General features: G+C 36.3%; 3 protein-coding genes across 4 annotated transcripts; 2 read left to right on the top strand and 1 right to left on the bottom strand.

Annotated features, from left to right (window-relative positions):
• Positions 1–466: 466 nt before the first annotated feature.
• LOC148982080 (uncharacterized) lies at positions 467–2,361 on the bottom strand. 2 transcript variants are annotated; one of them, XM_089128854.1, is made up of 3 exons: positions 1,777–2,361; positions 1,532–1,681; positions 467–1,411 (listed from the first exon to the last, which is right to left on the bottom strand). In XM_089128854.1, exons 1-3 carry the CDS (start codon positions 2,015–2,017, stop codon positions 1,281–1,283), a joined length of 522 nt encoding a protein of 173 aa, XP_088984980.1. In that variant the 5' UTR covers positions 2,018–2,361; the 3' UTR covers positions 467–1,280. The 2 variants fall into 2 exon arrangements, with proteins under 2 accessions (XP_088984980.1, XP_088984981.1); XM_089128855.1 differs by having other exon boundaries at positions 1,541–1,681.
• Positions 2,362–4,303: 1,942 nt separating this feature from the next.
• Positions 4,304–9,160, top strand: LOC148982079 (5-hydroxytryptamine receptor 3A-like). The gene is made up of 4 exons (XM_089128856.1): positions 4,304–4,420; positions 4,515–4,559; positions 6,799–6,908; positions 8,517–9,160. Exons 1-4 carry the CDS (start codon positions 4,322–4,324, stop codon positions 8,716–8,718), a joined length of 456 nt encoding a protein of 151 aa, XP_088984982.1. The 5' UTR covers positions 4,304–4,321; the 3' UTR covers positions 8,719–9,160.
• Positions 8,962–17,729, top strand: LOC148982078 (5-hydroxytryptamine receptor 3A-like). The gene is made up of 5 exons (XM_089128044.1): positions 8,962–8,982; positions 9,154–9,364; positions 11,986–12,108; positions 12,594–12,803; positions 17,341–17,729. The coding sequence occupies exons 1-5, from the start codon at positions 8,962–8,964 to the stop codon at positions 17,727–17,729; spliced, it is 954 nt and encodes a 317-aa protein (XP_088984170.1).
• The last annotated feature ends 1,007 nt before the right edge of the window (positions 17,730–18,736 follow it).

Below are 18,736 nucleotides of genomic sequence, written 5' to 3'. Positions count from 1 at the left end.
CAATGCAGTTTTTGTGACATGCTCCAATGCAGGCTTGGAGCACGAATAATAATAAAGGTGACTCTTCACTTCAGTGATTCTCCTTGTTAACATCAGGTGTCTTCACTAATGCTCAATCATCACTCAATTAATTACTTAATCCCAACGGGCACCGGGACATCAATTTAACATCATAGGACACAAAATAGGTCAAAAATTAAAGTCATAGTGACTTCAAAGTGTTTATGTCAATTTGATGTTAAGATTTTGGCTTCTGCTAATTAAGTAATTAATTGAGTGATGATTAGCCATTTTTTAAGACACCTGATGTTAACAAGCAGACTCACCGAAGGAGCTAATTAAATTTTTAAGCCACCATTATGCCGATTGGTGTTTGCTTTAGTTGGGCTCTTGACGCTTCAACGATTAACATTTCTATTTTGTCTGGCAAATGTATTTAAGTTATAAGTGACAGATAAACATTGAGAAAAGTTTAGCAGGCGTGTTTATTGTTTTTTGACAATCATTACTTGACCTGAATCACCAAAATCATATTCTTTAATATTATGATTCTATAGCAAACAATTATCAGCTTGGTCAACACCGTCCAAAATATGTCTCAATTTGTTATGATCAGAACAATGATCTCTTTAAAATGTATTTTATCTAGACACACTGACATCAATAATCAGCCTGTGAATCTCAACAATGATGACAATAATAAAGCATGTTGCAGTGCATTCTGGGTGCCACAAATCAAAACGTATTCATGGATCCCATCATGAATTGCGTTATGAATAAATTATGATCTGATTTGTTTTAGTAATTTCCTTTTCCTAATTGAATATTTTGTCTGTCACCATTGTTCAGATTCACATTGTTCAGACTTTTTGTTGAGCAGGTAAACATTTATTTATAGTCGTATGGTGTGACGTGTTACATAGCTTTTTATCAGTTTGACAACTTGCTAATGCTGCCGGTCGGCATTGGCAATGTTAGCCGTTTAGCATCGCCTATCACGGGTCAAAGTAATTATATTTCTTGAAGTCCTTGAATATATTTCAGTGTGCCTAGCGGGTTTCTGTTCGAGCCGATTGGAATTTGAACAAGATGCGCTGTGTGCTGCTATAACAATTACTCAAAACTTCAGCATATACACTATTAGTATTATACTAATGGTGGTTAGAACATTTCATGTGTTGCTAATCTTGCATTGACGTGAACTCAAAAGTGACATAGGTCAGGAATCAGGTAGCACAGAGGGGAGGGGTGTGTGTGTGTGGAGGGGCGGGATGAGTTTTTTAAAACTTCCCTAATGTCTCAGGCTTTCTCGACCGATTTTTAACATCGTATACTATAGCTTTAAGTTTCACCAGGTCACTGCTTTTGATGGCGAAGATCTTGCGACTGGATGAATTACAAAACTCCAAATCTAAAATAAAAAATAAAAGGATTTTACTATCAAAAGTAGATACAGTCACTAACCCTTATATCACACCAGGGGTTCAGTTATACCACAGTTGTGTAGTTCTAACACCATTCATTTATTTACCTTTATTACCTTTTGTCTCGGAGGTATCTGCTATTGCAAGACCCTTGATGTCACAGATGGTGTAACAGTCAGCAGAATTCAAGTACTCTTGTACAGTTTGCCCCAGGAGTTGCACACCTTGACCTTCTGAGATTGTAATCTGCACAGTGGCTGTGAGAAACAACACCACAATCATTGCAACTGCTTAAAGGACATTAAAAATTCAAACATTACAATATTTATTTCACAGATAATAATACACTTACTGTATGATGAAATCTTCCCACTGTCTTCAGTGTCGGCAACATAAATCTGTTTTCTTAATGATCTTGTGCGCTTCAGCGGGTTCTGGAAAGAGTTACCCGGATTGCTAATGTGCCCTCTTGGCCTAAAAGGTGCACTAAGGCATTGAGGAGAAATCCCAGGAACTGGGCCAGCGCTTGGTGTCATGGCGGCCGCGTGTTCTTTAGAAGTGCCACATACAGCAAATGATCCTTGGTGACGCATTATTTTGGTCTGAAACACGCTGTTTGGGTTTGGGAAATAGGTTTCCCTTGTAATGTCATCCTCCAGATATATGTTCTCCGTGCTCCATCTAAAAATAATGGTACAATATTAGCGACTGACTATTGTCCTGACAGTTATTCTAGCTGGCAAGACTTATTAAAAATAACGTTAACGTTACCTTAAAAATTCCGATCCCGAGAAATATCTCTGGCCATCATAGTCAGCCGTTTAGCACCATGATGCAAGCTGAACTGCAACAGGTCATCATATTTATTACGCGTAGAACGACTCGCTTAAGAAGAACACTAATGGTCTCGCGATTACCTAGTACACCATCCACTTCCGTTCTGCCCTGGTGCCCGCCCACCCTCCCTCTCAATGATAATGGAGTCGCCCATCTACCTTGCAAATTGAAAAATGACCTTGACCAGAACAAAATTATTTTTTTTATTTATTTGAAAAAACGATTTTAAATGTACAATTCAGAAGACGTAAAAAAGCAAAGAAGAGCGGAGAAAATGTAATTATCCATTGATAATATAACTGGAAAAAAAGGAAAAATTAACGCCTGGTTTAAATTTTTCATTTTTTCATTTGCATTGTATGGTCTGAAAACTGAATTGTGAAGCGTTACACGGACCCTTGTCAGTTAACTCTGGCTCTTTGTAGTAAATGCCGCTGCATCTGAAAGCAGGTGAAGGCGATTTACTACTAATCAAGGAACCGGCTTTACTGACGGCTTTACACAACAATGTGATGCGATGTCGCCCAGCCCTATTTTTGACCTATTTCATGACGTCATTTTGACCAATGTTTGATGTCATATTGATGTTAAACTGACATAAAAAGCCGACTGGGAATTATCTCATTAACTTTAACACTGCTTCAGTGTTACTTTTTTTTAACTCACATAAACTCTGAGGCATAAACGTTGCCTATTTAGCCACACCTAAAAAGAGATGCAGAATTAGTTAATTATTAGTCTTGATGAAAAAAAAAAATTCTAAACTTGTTTTATTTTTGTTCGGTCCGTGTAACGCTTCACAATTCAATTTTCGGACCATAAAATGGAAATGCAAAAATGAAAAATGAAAACCAGACATTAATTTTTCTATTTTTTCCAATAACATTATCAATGGATAGTTGCCTTTTTCTCCATTTTTTTTTTTTTCAATTTTACTTGTGCTAAATTTGGACTTCAGAAACAAACATTTGAATAAATTAAATCTAACTGATTTTCTAAATTTTTGTCTTGAAATTTTTGCCGTGGGCGGTACCATTAGCACGGGGGTGTGTCTGTGGACTAACTTTACTTTAATTTCATAGATGCAACTGCTTTATTTACACTGCATGTACATTGAGGAGAAGTTTAAAGGAACACAGGACGACATTTTTAACCCGAAGTGACAGTTTTTATTGATGATAACTGCACTGTTAACCCTTGCTGTAAAAAAGGCCAAATTCTGACAATCTCAATCTCTGACAGTCTGTCTGTCTATCTATCTATCTATCTATCTATCTATCTATATATATATATATATATATATATATATATGTTGTCCTTTCAATTCTTTCTACCCAATTCTAGGCTCATTTTTTTGCAGGTCTTTGTCTTCTCAGGTGAGAATCCCCTAATTATTCATGACAAGAGTTGGGCCGTTCATGCCCATTCCCATATTGCCTTCCCAAACAAAAACAAAAAAAATGTTTTTGCTATATAACCCTATTCACAGTTTTATGTGAATGAGTAGACAGGATGATTTTCAGATCATTTTGAAGACAAAACTCTAGGATACAACATCAATTAGTCAAAAGTCTTGTGGACACATATTTAGTATGTGTTTTGTGGCCTTTAGAAACTCATTTTTAATTTTTTCAATAACCATCCATAAACACTCTCAAAAATACAAACATCTACATACATGTTGCTCATATATTGTGGTAGCCCTGTTTGTGCTAAAAGAGTGTAATTTTACCTGTGCCATTAATATATGTATAAGCAAATGAAAAAAGCACAAATGTCAGGAAAAATTTTGTTTCACCCTAAGAACAATAGTTGACATTTTATTTTATGTGTGTTTGTGTATGTCTGACAAGAGTATGAAATGAAGAATGATACATGTTTAAACATGCAATTCTATTTCATATGTGCTTGGAGAATATTGTCTCTGTGTTTCTGAATGTCTCATACACACAGGGCGGGGGTCAGATGTTAAAGCCTGCAATTCAATACAGTCTGCCGAAGCTAAAATTAAGCTTTGGAAAGATCTCGGCTTAGACGACAATAGCACTCAGAATGAAAGAATGTGGCCCCTGATGTTCAACTACAAATACGAATCCAAATATGCCGACCAGCCTGCAGACATTCATGTGGACATACATGTGTCCTCCATCACCAATGTGGTATGAGTCCAGCATGATTTATCTTTTCATTTAGGTCATCATGAAATGTCAAACACTTGTTGTATCATTTCTCAACACATCTTTTTATCTACAGAATGAAAAAGCCCAGAGTCTCACAACACAGCTTAAAATGATAACTGTAAGTGTTTAAAAACACATTTCACTCTTATTTCACAAAGTTTTACTCAATTTACAGAATATTGTAACATGATCAGAGGTTTTATTTAAATTTCAAGCATACATTATTTCAGTGGGGTAGTCTATGTGATATGCAGGAAACGCTGTATACCCACACAGCAAAATTCCCAGTGTTAAATAAACACTCCTGGTGTACATATAGTAGGGCTGGGCGATATATCGCACAATATTGTTATGCGCATCTCGTCAGTAAAGCCGGTTCCTTGATTAGTAGTGAATCACCTTCACCTGCTTTCAGATGGAGCGGCCTTTACTGCAAAGAGCCATAGTTCACTGACAAGCTGAGCCATATCGCATTAATATCGAGGAAGTATCGCCAGCAATAATTAATGCGATATGGCTCAGCTTGTCTCTTTGTACAGAGCAAAAAAATCCAGTGTTAAATTAACACACCTGGGAGTGTATATGAGTCCACACTAAAGAGTGTTAAAGTTAATGAGATAATTAAGTGATTAATTGAGTGATTATTGAGCATTATTGAAGACACCTAAAGCAGAATCACAAGGAGAAAATCTAAAATTGTAAGCCACCATTATGGTGATCATTGTTTGCTTTAGTGTGGCTCTTGACCCTTATGTTATTAACTATATAATTTGTTTAGCTGTTGTATCTGAGTTATACCTGTCAGATGAACAAAGAAAAAAAGTAATTTAAAGGTGTTGGTTATATTATGACAATCATCATTTGAACTTTGTGTTAGATATAATATAAACCATTTCTTAAAAGTTGTTTAAAAAAGTCTTTCTTTTAGGCACACACAGACATCAAGATTCTGTCAATGCATCTCAACAATGGTGACAAGCAGAATATTCAATTAGGAAAAGTAAATTACATAGACAAATTCAGATTATAATTTATTCATAACGCAATACATGATGGGAGCCATTAATGAGTTGTGATTGGTGGCAGCCACTGCAACATGCATTATTATTGTCACCATTGTTGAGATGCACTGGCTGATTTTTGATGTCTGTGTTTCTAAATAATTTCATTTGAAAGTGTTTTGATCAGAACAATGTTGATAAAATATTTAGGATTATAGGAAACATACTGATAATCATATTCTGTAGAATCACAAAGCTGTTGCTAACAAGTTAAACCGAATGATCTCAATAGTTTTCATTTTTCAGATCACAACATGATTATGCCACAACATAACCAACACTATCAGATTACACTTGTCTTTGTTCATTTGACTGTTATAAATCAACAACAGCAGACAAACAAAATGTAAAGTGAAAGTATAAGGGTCAAGAGTCCAACTAAAGCAAACACTGATCGCCATAACGGTGACTTACAATTTGTGATTTCCCCTTCAGTGATTCTGCTTGTTAACATCAGGTGTCTTCAATAATGCTCAATCATCACTAAATTATCAATCATCAAATTATATCAATAATGTATAAAATCATTTTTTTCATCACTAAATTATCAATAATGCTCAATCATCACTAAATTATTAAATTATTCACTTAATTATCTCATTAACTTTAAGACTCTTTAGTGTTAGACTATGTTTACACGGAAACGATTCTGAAGAGAAAACGCAAAAGTGGCGTTGCATTATCACTTCTTATTCTTCGTTTAGACACGCGTTTCACATTCACCTATTCACCATTCACATGGTGTTCTTGTGTTTTTCTTTTTTCTGTTTTTGTTGTTTCTCTTTCCTTCAATGATTCTTCTTATTAACAGTAGGTGTCACCACTAATGGCCAATCATGACTTAATTAATCACTTAATTATCTAATTAACTTTAACACTGCTTCAATGTTCATTTTTAACACCCTGTAGTTGGACCTATATGTACACCGAGAGTGTACATATGTACACTGGGGATTTTGCTGTGCACTAGAAAATGTCAAGGATTTCCATATTCCCTCTAGGAAAACTTAAAAAAGCATGAGGATTCGCAACAACCTAGTTTTTTGACAGAACTTTCATTCATAAACTCAAATGTAACTTAGCCTAAAAAGCGGAAAGTCACGCAATTTGGCCATTTTTGAATGAATAAATCAAAAGTAGGGATGTACAATGAATCAAATCTCGACATGTACTAGTGTCTATGAATAGTTAAGCTCCAAAAGGGTGGTGTATCATAGTATACTAACTACAAAAAACTAGACTACACCACTGAATTATTTGTCTTATAATCATTCTGAACTTCATTGAACTTTCCAGGTGTGGCCAAATATGAAAATGATGTGGAACAAAACCAACTATTGTGAAATTGACACAATTGAAGCCCCCAAAAATATGTTTTGGACTCCAGATATTGGCATAATGGAAAGGTATAAAAATAAAAAGTATTTGTCGAATTTGTTTATACACTGTTAACCCTTGCTGTAAAAACATTCTGACAGTAACATGACATTTTCCATTAAAAAAGTTGGATTCTATATAAGTTCCAGTCAGTGATTATGTTAAAACACAACAAATATTCGCCCCCCTATTCGGGGTTATTTTTTATTTGTATTTTTTTTAGATTACTTAAACAAGTGACATAAATCAATGAATGAATGAATATGACTGAATGAATCATTCAAGACAACAAAACTCTGATTTAATGATCAATATACCTGCCTACAAGTTACAACTGCTGCTGTAAGTCATGCGCATAATCCTCTAGACACCACGCGCGTGCATATAGACAATTTGTGCGCAACTGCGCCTAGTCACGGTATCGGTATTGGAGAAAACAGCCCGCAGGGGAACTTAACCTTCAAGGTGTAAGGGTAGCAGTTTGAATAAATAATAAACATAGCAGTTTGAACTCTTCTCCACTTTATTATACCACACATCAGACCTCCAAAAACCCGTGACACTCCAGTAGCCTACCAAGTGCGCAGTCTGCACACGACCCATCTACGGCAAGCCCAGAGGGGAAAAATACATTGCATACACACATACAACGAGCGCCAGAACATCATTACCGGTATTATAGTGACAGACTTTGTTGGATTATATCATGTAATATCTAACAAAGTCTGTTACGACAATAATAATAATAGTAATAAAGCTTTTGAGGACAGTTACACTGTATTGAGACAGTTGAGAAATAGTTGGCCAAATATTTTTTTAGTATTTTTAGTTTTCAACAATAGGCTTGTTGAAGCCTTGCTCTTATGTTTCTCAGTTTTGTCATAATTTTAGAAAATAATTTCTTTTATATGTTTTGAGACTTTTATATGTTTTTTATTTAAGTAGGCATCTATTTTTTTTATTAAGTATTAATTTAGTTGTAGCCTAATACATAACCTAAGTGTATTCATTTATAATGCATCATTATTGCGTGACATTTGTGTCAATAATCGTCAAACACAGGTGACTCTGCGTCGTGGGAGGGGCCCCCAAATCAAATTCTGCTTAGGGCCCCCAAAAGGCTCGAGTCGGCTCTGCCCGTAGTGACCGCTCACATAGAGTGGGCGATATATCGCACGATATTGTTATGCGCATCTAATCAGTAAAGCTGGTTCCTTGATTAGTAGTAAATCACCTTCACCTGTGCATTGTGCACTTATTTACTTACTTGAGTCAGCAAATTTGATGGTAAATTAAGCAAAATGTGAATTTGCACGTCCCACTGTGGTCTATTTGGGAAATGTGGTAGTAGGAAAAGATAAAGTGTGTCCTGTTTGGGCAAAAGTCCAGGCCATTGATAATTTCAGTTCCTTCTACAAAGAAAGAGCTAATGAGATTTCTTGGAATGATTTAATACTATCGACCACCCCGTCCCTTTATGGGCTCCATACTGATCAGTATGCCAGATATAGGCCGGATCTGAACCGTCACAATGTTGCTATGTGGCAATTACTTTTGCATTTACATTTGATTTGAACAATTGTCTCCAATCATCTTGTCTTTAATAATCAGTGTTAATTTATATTTTATCCATTTAGCATCAAGACAGATTATGGAACAAAGGAGTCTCCATATGTGGATTTGCACTTTTCCGGATATATAATCTCAACTGATGTTTTAGCTTTGACCACGGCCTGCAAGATGGATCTCTACACGTTTCCCTTCGACACCCAAAAGTGCAGTATAACACTTCAGTCTGCAGTGTATACAGGTACATCTAAAACACATGAATCAGTTTAGACAAACAAACACAAGATTACATGGTTTATTCTTCTAAACTATTTGACTTATATTGAAATAATAATTAATATAATAATCATGTCTATTTTCACAGATAAGCAGATTGTAATAAAAACATTAAATGATACTAATCAAATTCTTAACAAGTCGAAGCCGCACTTGGAGACCGAGGGAGAGTGGCGCCTCTGCGATATAATTCACAGTAATAAAACCAATAATAATGATGGTCTTGAATGGCTTAAAATGCATCAGCTGATCTATGAGGTACAGCACACTGGATATGGAATGTAAACCAAAAATTGAATAAATACAACTATTTAAAAAAACAACAACAACTAGTTCATAGTGAAAAGATGTGTAATACATTTATTTCTAATATTTTTAAACCTTGTGGTATCAAATATCTTCTAATTATTCTCTCTCTCTCCATTGCAGATCATCATAGAAAGGAGACCTGTACTGTATGTGGTAAACTTTATAATACCAGTATGTTTCTTCCTTGTGCTGGATGTGATCTCCTTCTTAGTTGACTCAAAGACAGCAGACAAAGTGGCCTTCAAAGTGACTTTACTTCTGTCTGTTTCTGTGATGCTGCTGATTATCAACAACACACTGCCCTCTACAGGGACAGAAATCCCTCTGATTGGTGCGTCTAACATTAACCTGATTGTTTAATATTACTTCATTTTTAAGAATACAATACAGTAATTCAATCTCAAATGAAGTCACAACAATCAAACACAAGGATTTAAAGCAGTATTCCCTTAAAATGAAAAATAGTTCAGAATTTAAGGCATTAAGGCAGAACAATTGCAAATCCTCCTCAAATAAATTTAAAGTTGACGCCTCCTGTCAAACAGAAGGAAACAATACCAACCTCCTCCTGACCAGTGTCTCAATCCTGCTGAAGTCTGGTTCCAGACCCACTGCTCTGCACTTTTTAGGCCCTGTTTATGTTACACCCCTGTAAAAGGGGAGAAATAATCACGAGAGTGATACGAGTCAACTTTCCTCACTGAAAACTTTTACTGTTATATTCAACAATAATACATTACAGATATACAGAAAATAATAGCTGTATAAGGCTTATTCAAGTCACAACAGCATATTCTGTAATTCACTGGAACATAAACTCATTTTTTTACAATAGAATAGCTGTCAATCAAGCACAAAGTAGTTTTAGCTCAATAAACATTACTACATTTACCAAAAATATCAATAAAGTGCTTGACACATTATACAAATAACACAGCAAAATAGCTATTATCTAGGTATCTGTTAATTCACAATTCACATAAAATGGCGTCTGCTCTCATTAAGAGGCTATTTTTCTCTGTAACCGAGCGAGGGCTCCGCTCACACACGGACATTTTAAACTCTGTAACATTAACTCTCACTTACTCAAAATGTTACTAAAACACACCTTCAACACTCTTAACATGTTAAGCATTACATTTACTAAACTCAGTTTCATATTCAACAACCCACCTGAAAAAGGGAAGAAATAATCACGAGAGTGATACGAGACAACTTTCCTCACTGAAAACTTTTAATACTGTTATGAGGAAAAGACCGCGATTTCCCCGGAAACTTGGGTGGAAGACAAAAGCAATCGATCGCGCCACATCGATTAAGATCACTTTGGCGATCACAGATGAACACATTTTACCCATAAATTATGCACAACAAAATTAATTAATCACTCGAACGTTTACATGTTGCTCTATTAATTTTAACCCTTTGAAGACATGTCAGATGAACTTTTTTTTACACAATTATGTGGACTGAAATTATGAATTGTTTCATTATATAAATTGTTTCAATCCCTATTACTACAAGAATACTGGATGCATTACCTTTTTAATCTTAGATATTTTTAAAATCCTCACATCCTATTAATATTGCAGCAAGTGTTTTTATAAACTGTCACATTTACACGAGAACGCTCGCGGGTGAAAACGTAAAAATATTTTATCGGATGTGCCTTTCGTTTACATGGCGTTTGCGTTTTTGGGGCTTCAAAACGCAAAAAAGTGAAACCACCCTCCAGAGTGGAAATCCTAAAAACGCTCCACCGCCGCGTTCCCGTACGGTGTAAACGGTAAAAACGCAAAAGTCTGCTTGACAGTGAAGGTTGTACACAGGCGCGCGGACTTGGTGTTGTTGTGTGGCAGTGCTTCACGTTGCCACCTAGCTGCCTGGAATGTATCAACTACATTGAATTTCACACTCTTTTGCATCACCATATGCACACGAATTTCCCACCAAAAACGCTCGTCTAAATGCAGAATAAAAAGTGATAACGCAACGCCACTTTTGCGTTTTCTCTTCAGAATCGTTTCCGTGTAAACATAGCCTTATATACAGTATCTCCTTCATCTGACACACCCATTTCAGTTCATAGAGCTCTTTCCTAATGAGCTGATGATATGAATCAGGTGTGTTAAATGAGGAGACATACAAACTCTGCAGAGCTGTGGGTCCCCAGCAGTGGTGGAAACAGTACTGAAAAAACATACTCAAGTAAAAGTACCGTTACATTCCAAAAAATGTAGTGTGAGTAGAGTAAAAAGTACTTGTCCAAAAAACTACTTGAGTAAGAGTAAAAAAAGTAGCTTATTTCAAAGTACTCAAGAGTAGTGAGTAGTGAGTACTGAGGTGCGGTTTCTAACCCTTATAATAAACACTGTGCACTAAGAATATGGCTTATATTGCCTATTGCAAGCTTGTTTCAGAAATGGTGACATTTTTTTCCAACATTATTGAACATCATTATAGGAGTGTTAGGTTGAATGAGTTAGAATTAAATGTTTTATTAATCATTAGAAAATAGTCATTAAGAGAATCAATTATTATGCAAGTACTTTTACTTTTAAAACTTAAAGTACATTTAAAATCAGGTACTTTTTACTTTTTACTTAAGTATGGTTGTCATTGTGTTACTTCTACTTTTACTAAAGTAAATATTTATCTGGTTATTTGTACTTTTACTTAAGTACTGAGATTCAGTACTTCCTCCACCACTGCTGGTCCCCAGGACCAGGATTGAGTACCACTGCTGTAGATCACAGTAAATAACTCTACAACTTACACAGGAAGTTGCTGGCAACAGTGTTGCCAGTAATTTACTGTAAAAAAAGCATATGGTCTAACAGTGTGACGTCAAGAAATCTGGACTTTTTTTCGTTCCCAGAACCAACACTGAATATTTGAAGAACGTTTTTCTAACAAAACTCTAACTGGGCAGTTTCCTGTGTTTTTTCACAGGGGTTTACTGCGGTGTGATCTTCTTTCTAATTGCCATCAGCATAATAGAGACCATCTTTGTGAATTATCTGACAGCTAAGAAGAGATCAGTGGAAACTACAGCCGATCTTACTGGCCGAGATGGTAAGAGTTGAAACAACATCAGATTATGAGGAACTTTTTACTGTAGCCTATTTTAAACTTTTACTTCACAAATTAAGGTTTATTGGTGAAATTAAGTTTAAGATGTGTTTGCTTTGGTATATAAAAAGAAAAGCTAATTAAATTGATCTTTGAGTTAATTAGACTCCATGAAAAAAAAAATATGTGTGTGTGTGTGTGTTCCAGCATGCTTGTGCCTCTAAAATAGGACAAACCGTTTGTTTGGATGAATGGATGAATGAATGGATGGATGGAAATAGCATTTGAAGTCTGAATTTAGCAAATGTAAAACCAAATGTAAAAAATATGCAATATCACATATTTAAACAAGCCACCCCAAAACCACATGTGAAATTCATTTGTTTTTCTATAATAGACTATCAGCAAAGATTCCCAATTGAAAAATCGTGTGTGAGATTATGCAGACAAAACATTTATACAGAGCTGTACTTTTCTCCCTCTCACAGTTTGTGTAAGAGACCAGCAGAATCCTCCAGACTCATTTAGAGATCAGAATGAAGAGCAGAGTTGCACTCCCGACTGTCTGAAGCTGATCCTCAATGAGTGCCGACAGATAACACCTCTGTCTTTGACCAAAATGGCAAGAATCATAAATGTGATCTTCTGGCCTCTTTACATAATCACTATTATTGTGTTCATGTCTGTGCTTTGGAGTCGTTGGTATATTAATACACAATGCCTAAAAAATTAACTCGTCTGAGTTGGATAAACTTAAATTGAATAGTTAAATCAAATGAACTTTTATGAGTATTTAGAACTTTCTTTATCTTTTGAGTTCACAGAACTGACACATTTGAAGTAATCTGAATAGTTTAATTGAATTTAGACAAACTTAAATTTAACTAAAACTGGGCTGGGATTATATATTATAAGTGTTATATAATGTTTTTATGCAAGATTAAGGTTAAGTGGGAAACTTTTAATGTTTTGCTAATTTTAAATATTTTCTGTTATGTTGGAATGTTTGGGGGGGTTAACATTATGTGAAGAGTGGAGCATGAGCCTGGTTTGCTTTGAAGGATATGTAATCCTTGCTACCTAAACAAGTCAGTATAAGCAATTATTATCAGTTCTTGATATTTTCACTTTCTTAATTAAAAAAAAAAAAACTTGCTTCAAACTGATTTTTTATCTACACCTTTTTGAAGTCGACAGAGTCAGCAAATAAAATTTTGAGAAAGATCTGGTTTGTTTCCTGAAGGTTCCAAAACATAATCACTTTGCAACTATACTTTAACATATGCTGATAATAACACCAAATTTAGCACACACCAAGTAAAAAAAAATGTGTAAAGGGGAAATATATGTTCAACTTTATTGCAAATATTTATATAAAGAATACTCAACATTGTTACTTATTTTTCTGCTAAGCAGTCAGTTTGAGAAGCATGTCTTTGGGGATAACTGGACTTCCAAAAAATATACCCATTCACTTCCATTATCAAGCTTGGAAGAGCCAGGGTGTTTTTTTAATATAACTGGTTGTAGTCTTCTAAAATAAGAATGTCATATACACCTAGGATGGTTTCAGGGTGAGTTAATCATGGGCACATTTTTTGGTTGAACTATCCCTTTAAACTATAAAGGCTACCATGTAGCAATCCATGTACAAGATTATGCAACAACAGCAATTATTGGGGTACAAGTGGTTTAAGGTCTTTAAGCACAAGCATAAAAAGATAATATGTTTTTATTTAGCGCCAGAACCGGAAGGGAGGGAGGGGCGGAATTATTATTATTATTGCATTATAGTTATTTTAGAATCATTTGATACATTGTAAGTTACATGTATACAAGATTGTTGTGATAAAACAGGCCTAGGGTTGAATTGGTCATTTGTAGCTGTACATTTTTATTGTTTCGTTTAAAACAATGCCGAATTTTCTCTCTCTCTTTTAGATTTTGACATTATTATTTGACATGAAAAAAAATGCATGCGGCACATGTTCTTGTGAAATAAAGTATATTTTATCAAAAATACCTATGCATTTTTTTTATTAAACAATAAATATCATCTTACAAATATATATCTTCAATTTCAAAACAATTTAATATTTTTATAAACACAACAAATAAATAAATAAATAGAACATAAAATATCACAGAGGTCTAATGAGTTATCGAATTGTGTATAATTTTGAAAATCTCCAATGCTTGTCTTGTTTTATATCTTTCAAAGCTTATTTATTATACAAAGTTAGCTTCTTCATAAAAAACAAAACAAAAAACAAAGGTCGTACCTTCGTAAATCTACACGTAGCATATGTATAAACTACTTAGCTAGCTAAAATTATCAAACTGTTATACATTAAAATGCCCGCAAGTTTCAAGTATTATTTTTTCACCATCATGATCAGGAAGTAACTCATAATACAATAACAACGTATAACTGAAACTATATACAATTATATATTACACAAAATCAATGTTTTAAAATGCTTATTGTACTGTAATGTAGCATCATAACATGTTCAATAAGCGGTTTCATGCGTAAAATACCCTCCATATTACGTTAGGTGGCGTTTTTAGGTTTCAAACCTAAGCGCCGCCCCTCACTTACGACCCTGGCGCTGTTGTTCGTTGGAACGTAACTCCGCCCCTTGCTTCCGGTTCTGGCACTGGGGTTCTGAAACTGGTGTGCTGCGGGTCTGCAGCTGGATACTATAGGGACGCTTGGCCGTATTTGAAGGCCGATTGCGTCACAGCCGCGCGACGAAGGACGTCCCAATTCAAAGGCTGCATCCGCGAAGGCCACATTTGAAGGCCGATTGCGTCATCGCGGTGGGATGAAGGCTGTCCCAATTCAGTTATGCATCCTCCGAAGGCCGTATTCGAAGGCTGGTTGCGTCATTGCAGCGCGACGAAGGCTTCCCAAAAGCGACGCCAAATGCACCCTTCATTTCCCCGTGAAAGGAAGGATACATAAATGGACACTTCGCGGACTATCCTACCCGATCCTAACCCATAAATCATTGCACGGGTGACGACAGCATTTTTATTTTTTTTTTAAAAATGGGTGGCCGAGAGTTCGGTGGTGGGCGGCAAATTCACATTTAAATGTAAAAGTATTGTTTTCATTTACTCAAATAGCCAGAGAAACCAGTGTTAACAGCCAAAAGTTTTTTTTTCCGTTTTTTTTTTCTTATTCATCTTAACTCATTCGTCAGCATTGCATGGTTTTGTCAAGTGGAAATGCGAAAACGGCTTTATAGCCTTGTATTGTATTTCTTGTACATTGTATTTCTTTATTATTCATTATTTCATTATTTTATGCAACTTTAAATGTGTACACAAAATATAATTCATGGCTCTGGATATTCGTTTATTTTTGTAAGGGTCTCTGAGTGTTTGCACGGTTGATACATTTAAACTATAATATACTTTTGTGTCGTTTAATGTAAAATGTGTAGTGTTGTTGTCCTGTGAGGGGAAAAAGTAGGCTACTTCACATTTGTACACGAATACTAACGCAGTATGAAGTTCCTTACATTCTCCCACTGGTTATTTTGAAAATTAAAGTAACAAAATGTTGGTCCATTGTCACATTAACAAATCGTTGCTAACTACAACTGCGTCCCATATCAAAGTGCGCACCTGAAGCGCTCGGACCGGTCTAGCCTGCGGAGGATTGTTCTTGTCGCCTAGCAACTGTGACTGACAGCTGACGACGACGAGCGGGAGTAACGACGTTTGCACTGGACTTTTTATATTCAGCTGGTTTAAAACAAAGTCCTTTTAGGCAAGTCGTGCAACTCGGCCACCATCTTGGCAACGCCTCCGGGCAGCTATTTCGGACTTAACAAGACCAGGCTCCAATCTAAATGAATGGGCAGAGAGTCAGAACTGCACTTTCACTGGTCACCAGGACATAAAAACTGCATGTATAGACACAGCAGTACAATATGATAAAAATCGCTGAAAAAGTTTGATGACTTTGATGACAATGTTTTGAGTCAGTTCTAATCAAAAAGATTTTGTCACACAAATCAAAATCATATGGTGTGACACTATTTTGGGATTTTTGAACGGGCAACTGTTTTGACACCCTTGGGAAGGAGAGGACCTTCTTCAGCAATGTTGTACAGAACTAGCAGTGTATTGCTGTTGTACAACCTGAGGTGAGTAATCATTTTTATATTTACAATAAATCAGATCTTGTTGGCACTCTGACAAAAGTCCCACTTTCAGATGTCTTTTGGTGTGACATTTTTTATAAATATGCAAAAGAAATGTTATTATTTTGTCATAATTATATGTAAATCTATGCTGCTTTGTTATAGCTAGCATGTTGCTAGTATGCTAATGTGTAGCTACAAGACTCAATGTTGTGCTAAGTGCAGAAAACATCATATGGTGTGACACTTCATCATCTGGTGTGACATGTCTGCCTGTCATGCCATATGATTTGATTGTCACACCATATGATATGAATTGTAATTCCCTGCATATATAACAATAAATAACAAAGTCCAATGTATGTTTTGACCTTTTAAACATTTATTCAGGTCCATCATTACATAAAAGCTGTAATTATCCACCATCGATTGTGTTTAGTTTAGTTTATTTGTATCTGTGATACAGATTTCTAGTTCATCAGACAGACACAGCAGACCCCTTCACAGAAACCTTAGAATGCTGTTTAAGTCTAAACAATGTTGTCTTCGTCTCAAACCATACATTGCCTTTTCTTTTGTCAACTTGAGGCAGATAATGATGACAAGTGCAGAGAGGACAAAGAGATACAGAGAGAGATACTGAATTCAAACCCTGCAAAGAGAGAGGAGTTGCTGAGGAAAAGAAAAGAAAAGTAAACAACAACTGTCTGTTTCTATTCGCTGACCAATAGGAAAGGTCTGAGGGAGGTTTCACTGTTGATTGCCTTGAGGCAGATTTCTTGAAGACCGGCAATACATGATAGCTAAAATATCATCACTGTAGGCAATGCAACTAAGAGGAACGCAGTTAGGAAACAAAGAGAATAAAAAAATGTTGAACAGCTGTTAAAATGTTAACACCATTCTGTTAACAGATATCAAGAAAAGAAAGAGAAAGGGGGAGAGATCCCTAAATTTAGAATCCGGACTCTCCCACCGTCAAGAAGAGAGAAGCTGAGGGAGATATGGAGAAATTCTCAAACAAAATATTGAGCCAAAAGAAAACATTTAAATGCATTACTCAACATAACTCCCCCAGATAACTCCATCTATGATGGAGACATCCAGGTAGACCCAGGTCAAGTCCCAGGTCCTACATCACCACCACCAAGCCCACCTACATCACTACCACCAAGCCCAAACACTGAAGAGATAAAGAAGCTGAACAAATCATTAAAGAGGCTGAAGGATCAAAACATAAGGCTCCAGAGAAAAGTCAGCAAGGAAAAGAAGAGGGCTGAGAAATATAGGAAACAAAGTGTGAGGCAAAAAGTAACGAAACTAACAGTCAGAGAAAAATCCAACTTGTCAGCCAGGAAAAAGTTAATAAATGAGAAAAAGGCTCAGGTGGAATCCTTCGTGCTGTTAGATGAAAATAGCACTGTCCTTCCTGGGAAGAAGGACACAGTAGGCAGGAAACAGAAATGACAAAGACGAGTGCTGACTTCCTCACTAAATGACCTTCATAAGACCTACAGGGGTTGGACAATGAAACTGAAACACTGGCCAATGTTGGAGGTTTCACGTCTATATGCCTGGCGGCCAATCTTCAGAGTGAAGCACGGGTGGATCAGTGATGGTTTGAGCTCCAATATCATGACAATCCTGATTGTATTTGATGGACACGACACTGCCGAGGACTACCAAACCCTTCTGGAGGATCATGAGCACCTGATGCTCAAACCGTGTATCAGCATGATCATGCACCAACACACACAGCAAGACTTGTGACAGAAGGGTTTGATGAAGATGAAAGTGACGTTGAACATCTCCCATGGTCTGACAGTCACCAGATCTGAATATTATTGAGGTGTTTTGGAGGAGCGAGTCCACCAGCATCATATAGTGACCTGGACACTGTTCTGGAAGAGGAACGGCTCATAATCCCTCTGGTCACTGTGAAGGACTTCTATCTGTCATTCCCAAGATGAATTGGTGCTGCATTTGGATGTAAAATGAGGCCCTCACCATACTAACAAATTATTGTGTTGTAAAACCAGGTGTTTCAGTTTCATTGTCCAACCCCTGTACATGCAAAAATGTGAAAAAAAGCACCAGCTGTCCTACAGACAGTTTATAAGGTATAAACCTTTTTATGTCACAGAGGCTAGGTCCAGCGATCGTAACACATGTGCCTGCTGGGAACATGCAAACATCTCGCTCCTAATGCTCTTTCAAGAAGAGGCTTGATCAAGACAAAAAGCCTGTCAGCACTGCTGTCAGGTATCACGTGTGATACTGAAAATACAAAATGCATGCAACGTGTGTGTGCACAAAGTGCTGTTATGATGAGCCCAACCTGCAGGACCACAACCCAGCTGACACGGGAGAGAGAAGCTACAAGAACTGGGTGAAGAAAAAGAAGAGGGGGACAGTAGGAGAGCTAACTGGTGCAATGCAATTGCAAGTCATCAGTTAAACTGGCTTAATCAGGT

The sequence above is a fragment of the Pimephales promelas genome, chromosome 3 (assembly GCF_988280905.1).
Source record: "Pimephales promelas chromosome 3, fPimPro1.hap1.1, whole genome shotgun sequence".
Classification (NCBI taxonomy): domain Eukaryota; kingdom Metazoa; phylum Chordata; class Actinopteri; order Cypriniformes; family Leuciscidae; genus Pimephales; species Pimephales promelas.
Note: the sequence above shows the minus strand (reverse complement) of the source record. Positions and strands in the feature narration are given on the sequence as shown.

Bases quoted from the DNA above. Each gene is read 5' to 3' on its own strand.
- LOC148982078 (XM_089128044.1), top strand. From the start codon at position 8,962: ATGCATCAGCTGATCTATGAG. The intron at 12,109-12,593 runs GTAAGAGTTGAA...TCCCTCTCACAG, and splicing joins CGATCTTACTGGCCGAGATG to TTTGTGTAAGAGACCAGCAG. The intron at 12,804-17,340 runs GTTGGTATATTA...TAACTCCCCCAG, and splicing joins CATGTCTGTGCTTTGGAGTC to ATAACTCCATCTATGATGGA.
- LOC148982079 (XM_089128856.1), top strand. From the start codon at position 4,322: ATGTGGCCCCTGATGTTCAACTACAAATACGAATCCAAATATGCCGAC. The intron at 4,421-4,514 runs GTATGAGTCCAG...TTTTATCTACAG, and splicing joins TGTCCTCCATCACCAATGTG to AATGAAAAAGCCCAGAGTCT. The intron at 4,560-6,798 runs GTAAGTGTTTAA...TGAACTTTCCAG, and splicing joins CACAGCTTAAAATGATAACT to GTGTGGCCAAATATGAAAAT.
- LOC148982080 (XM_089128854.1), bottom strand. From the start codon at position 2,017: ATGCGTCACCAAGGATCATTTGCTGTATGTGGCACTTCTAAAGAACAC. The intron at 1,682-1,776 runs GTAAGTGTATTA...TGTTTCTCACAG, and splicing joins TGGGAAGATTTCATCATACA to CCACTGTGCAGATTACAATC. The intron at 1,412-1,531 runs GTAAATAAATGA...TTTTTATTTTAG, and splicing joins CGAGACAAAAGGTAATAAAG to ATTTGGAGTTTTGTAATTCA.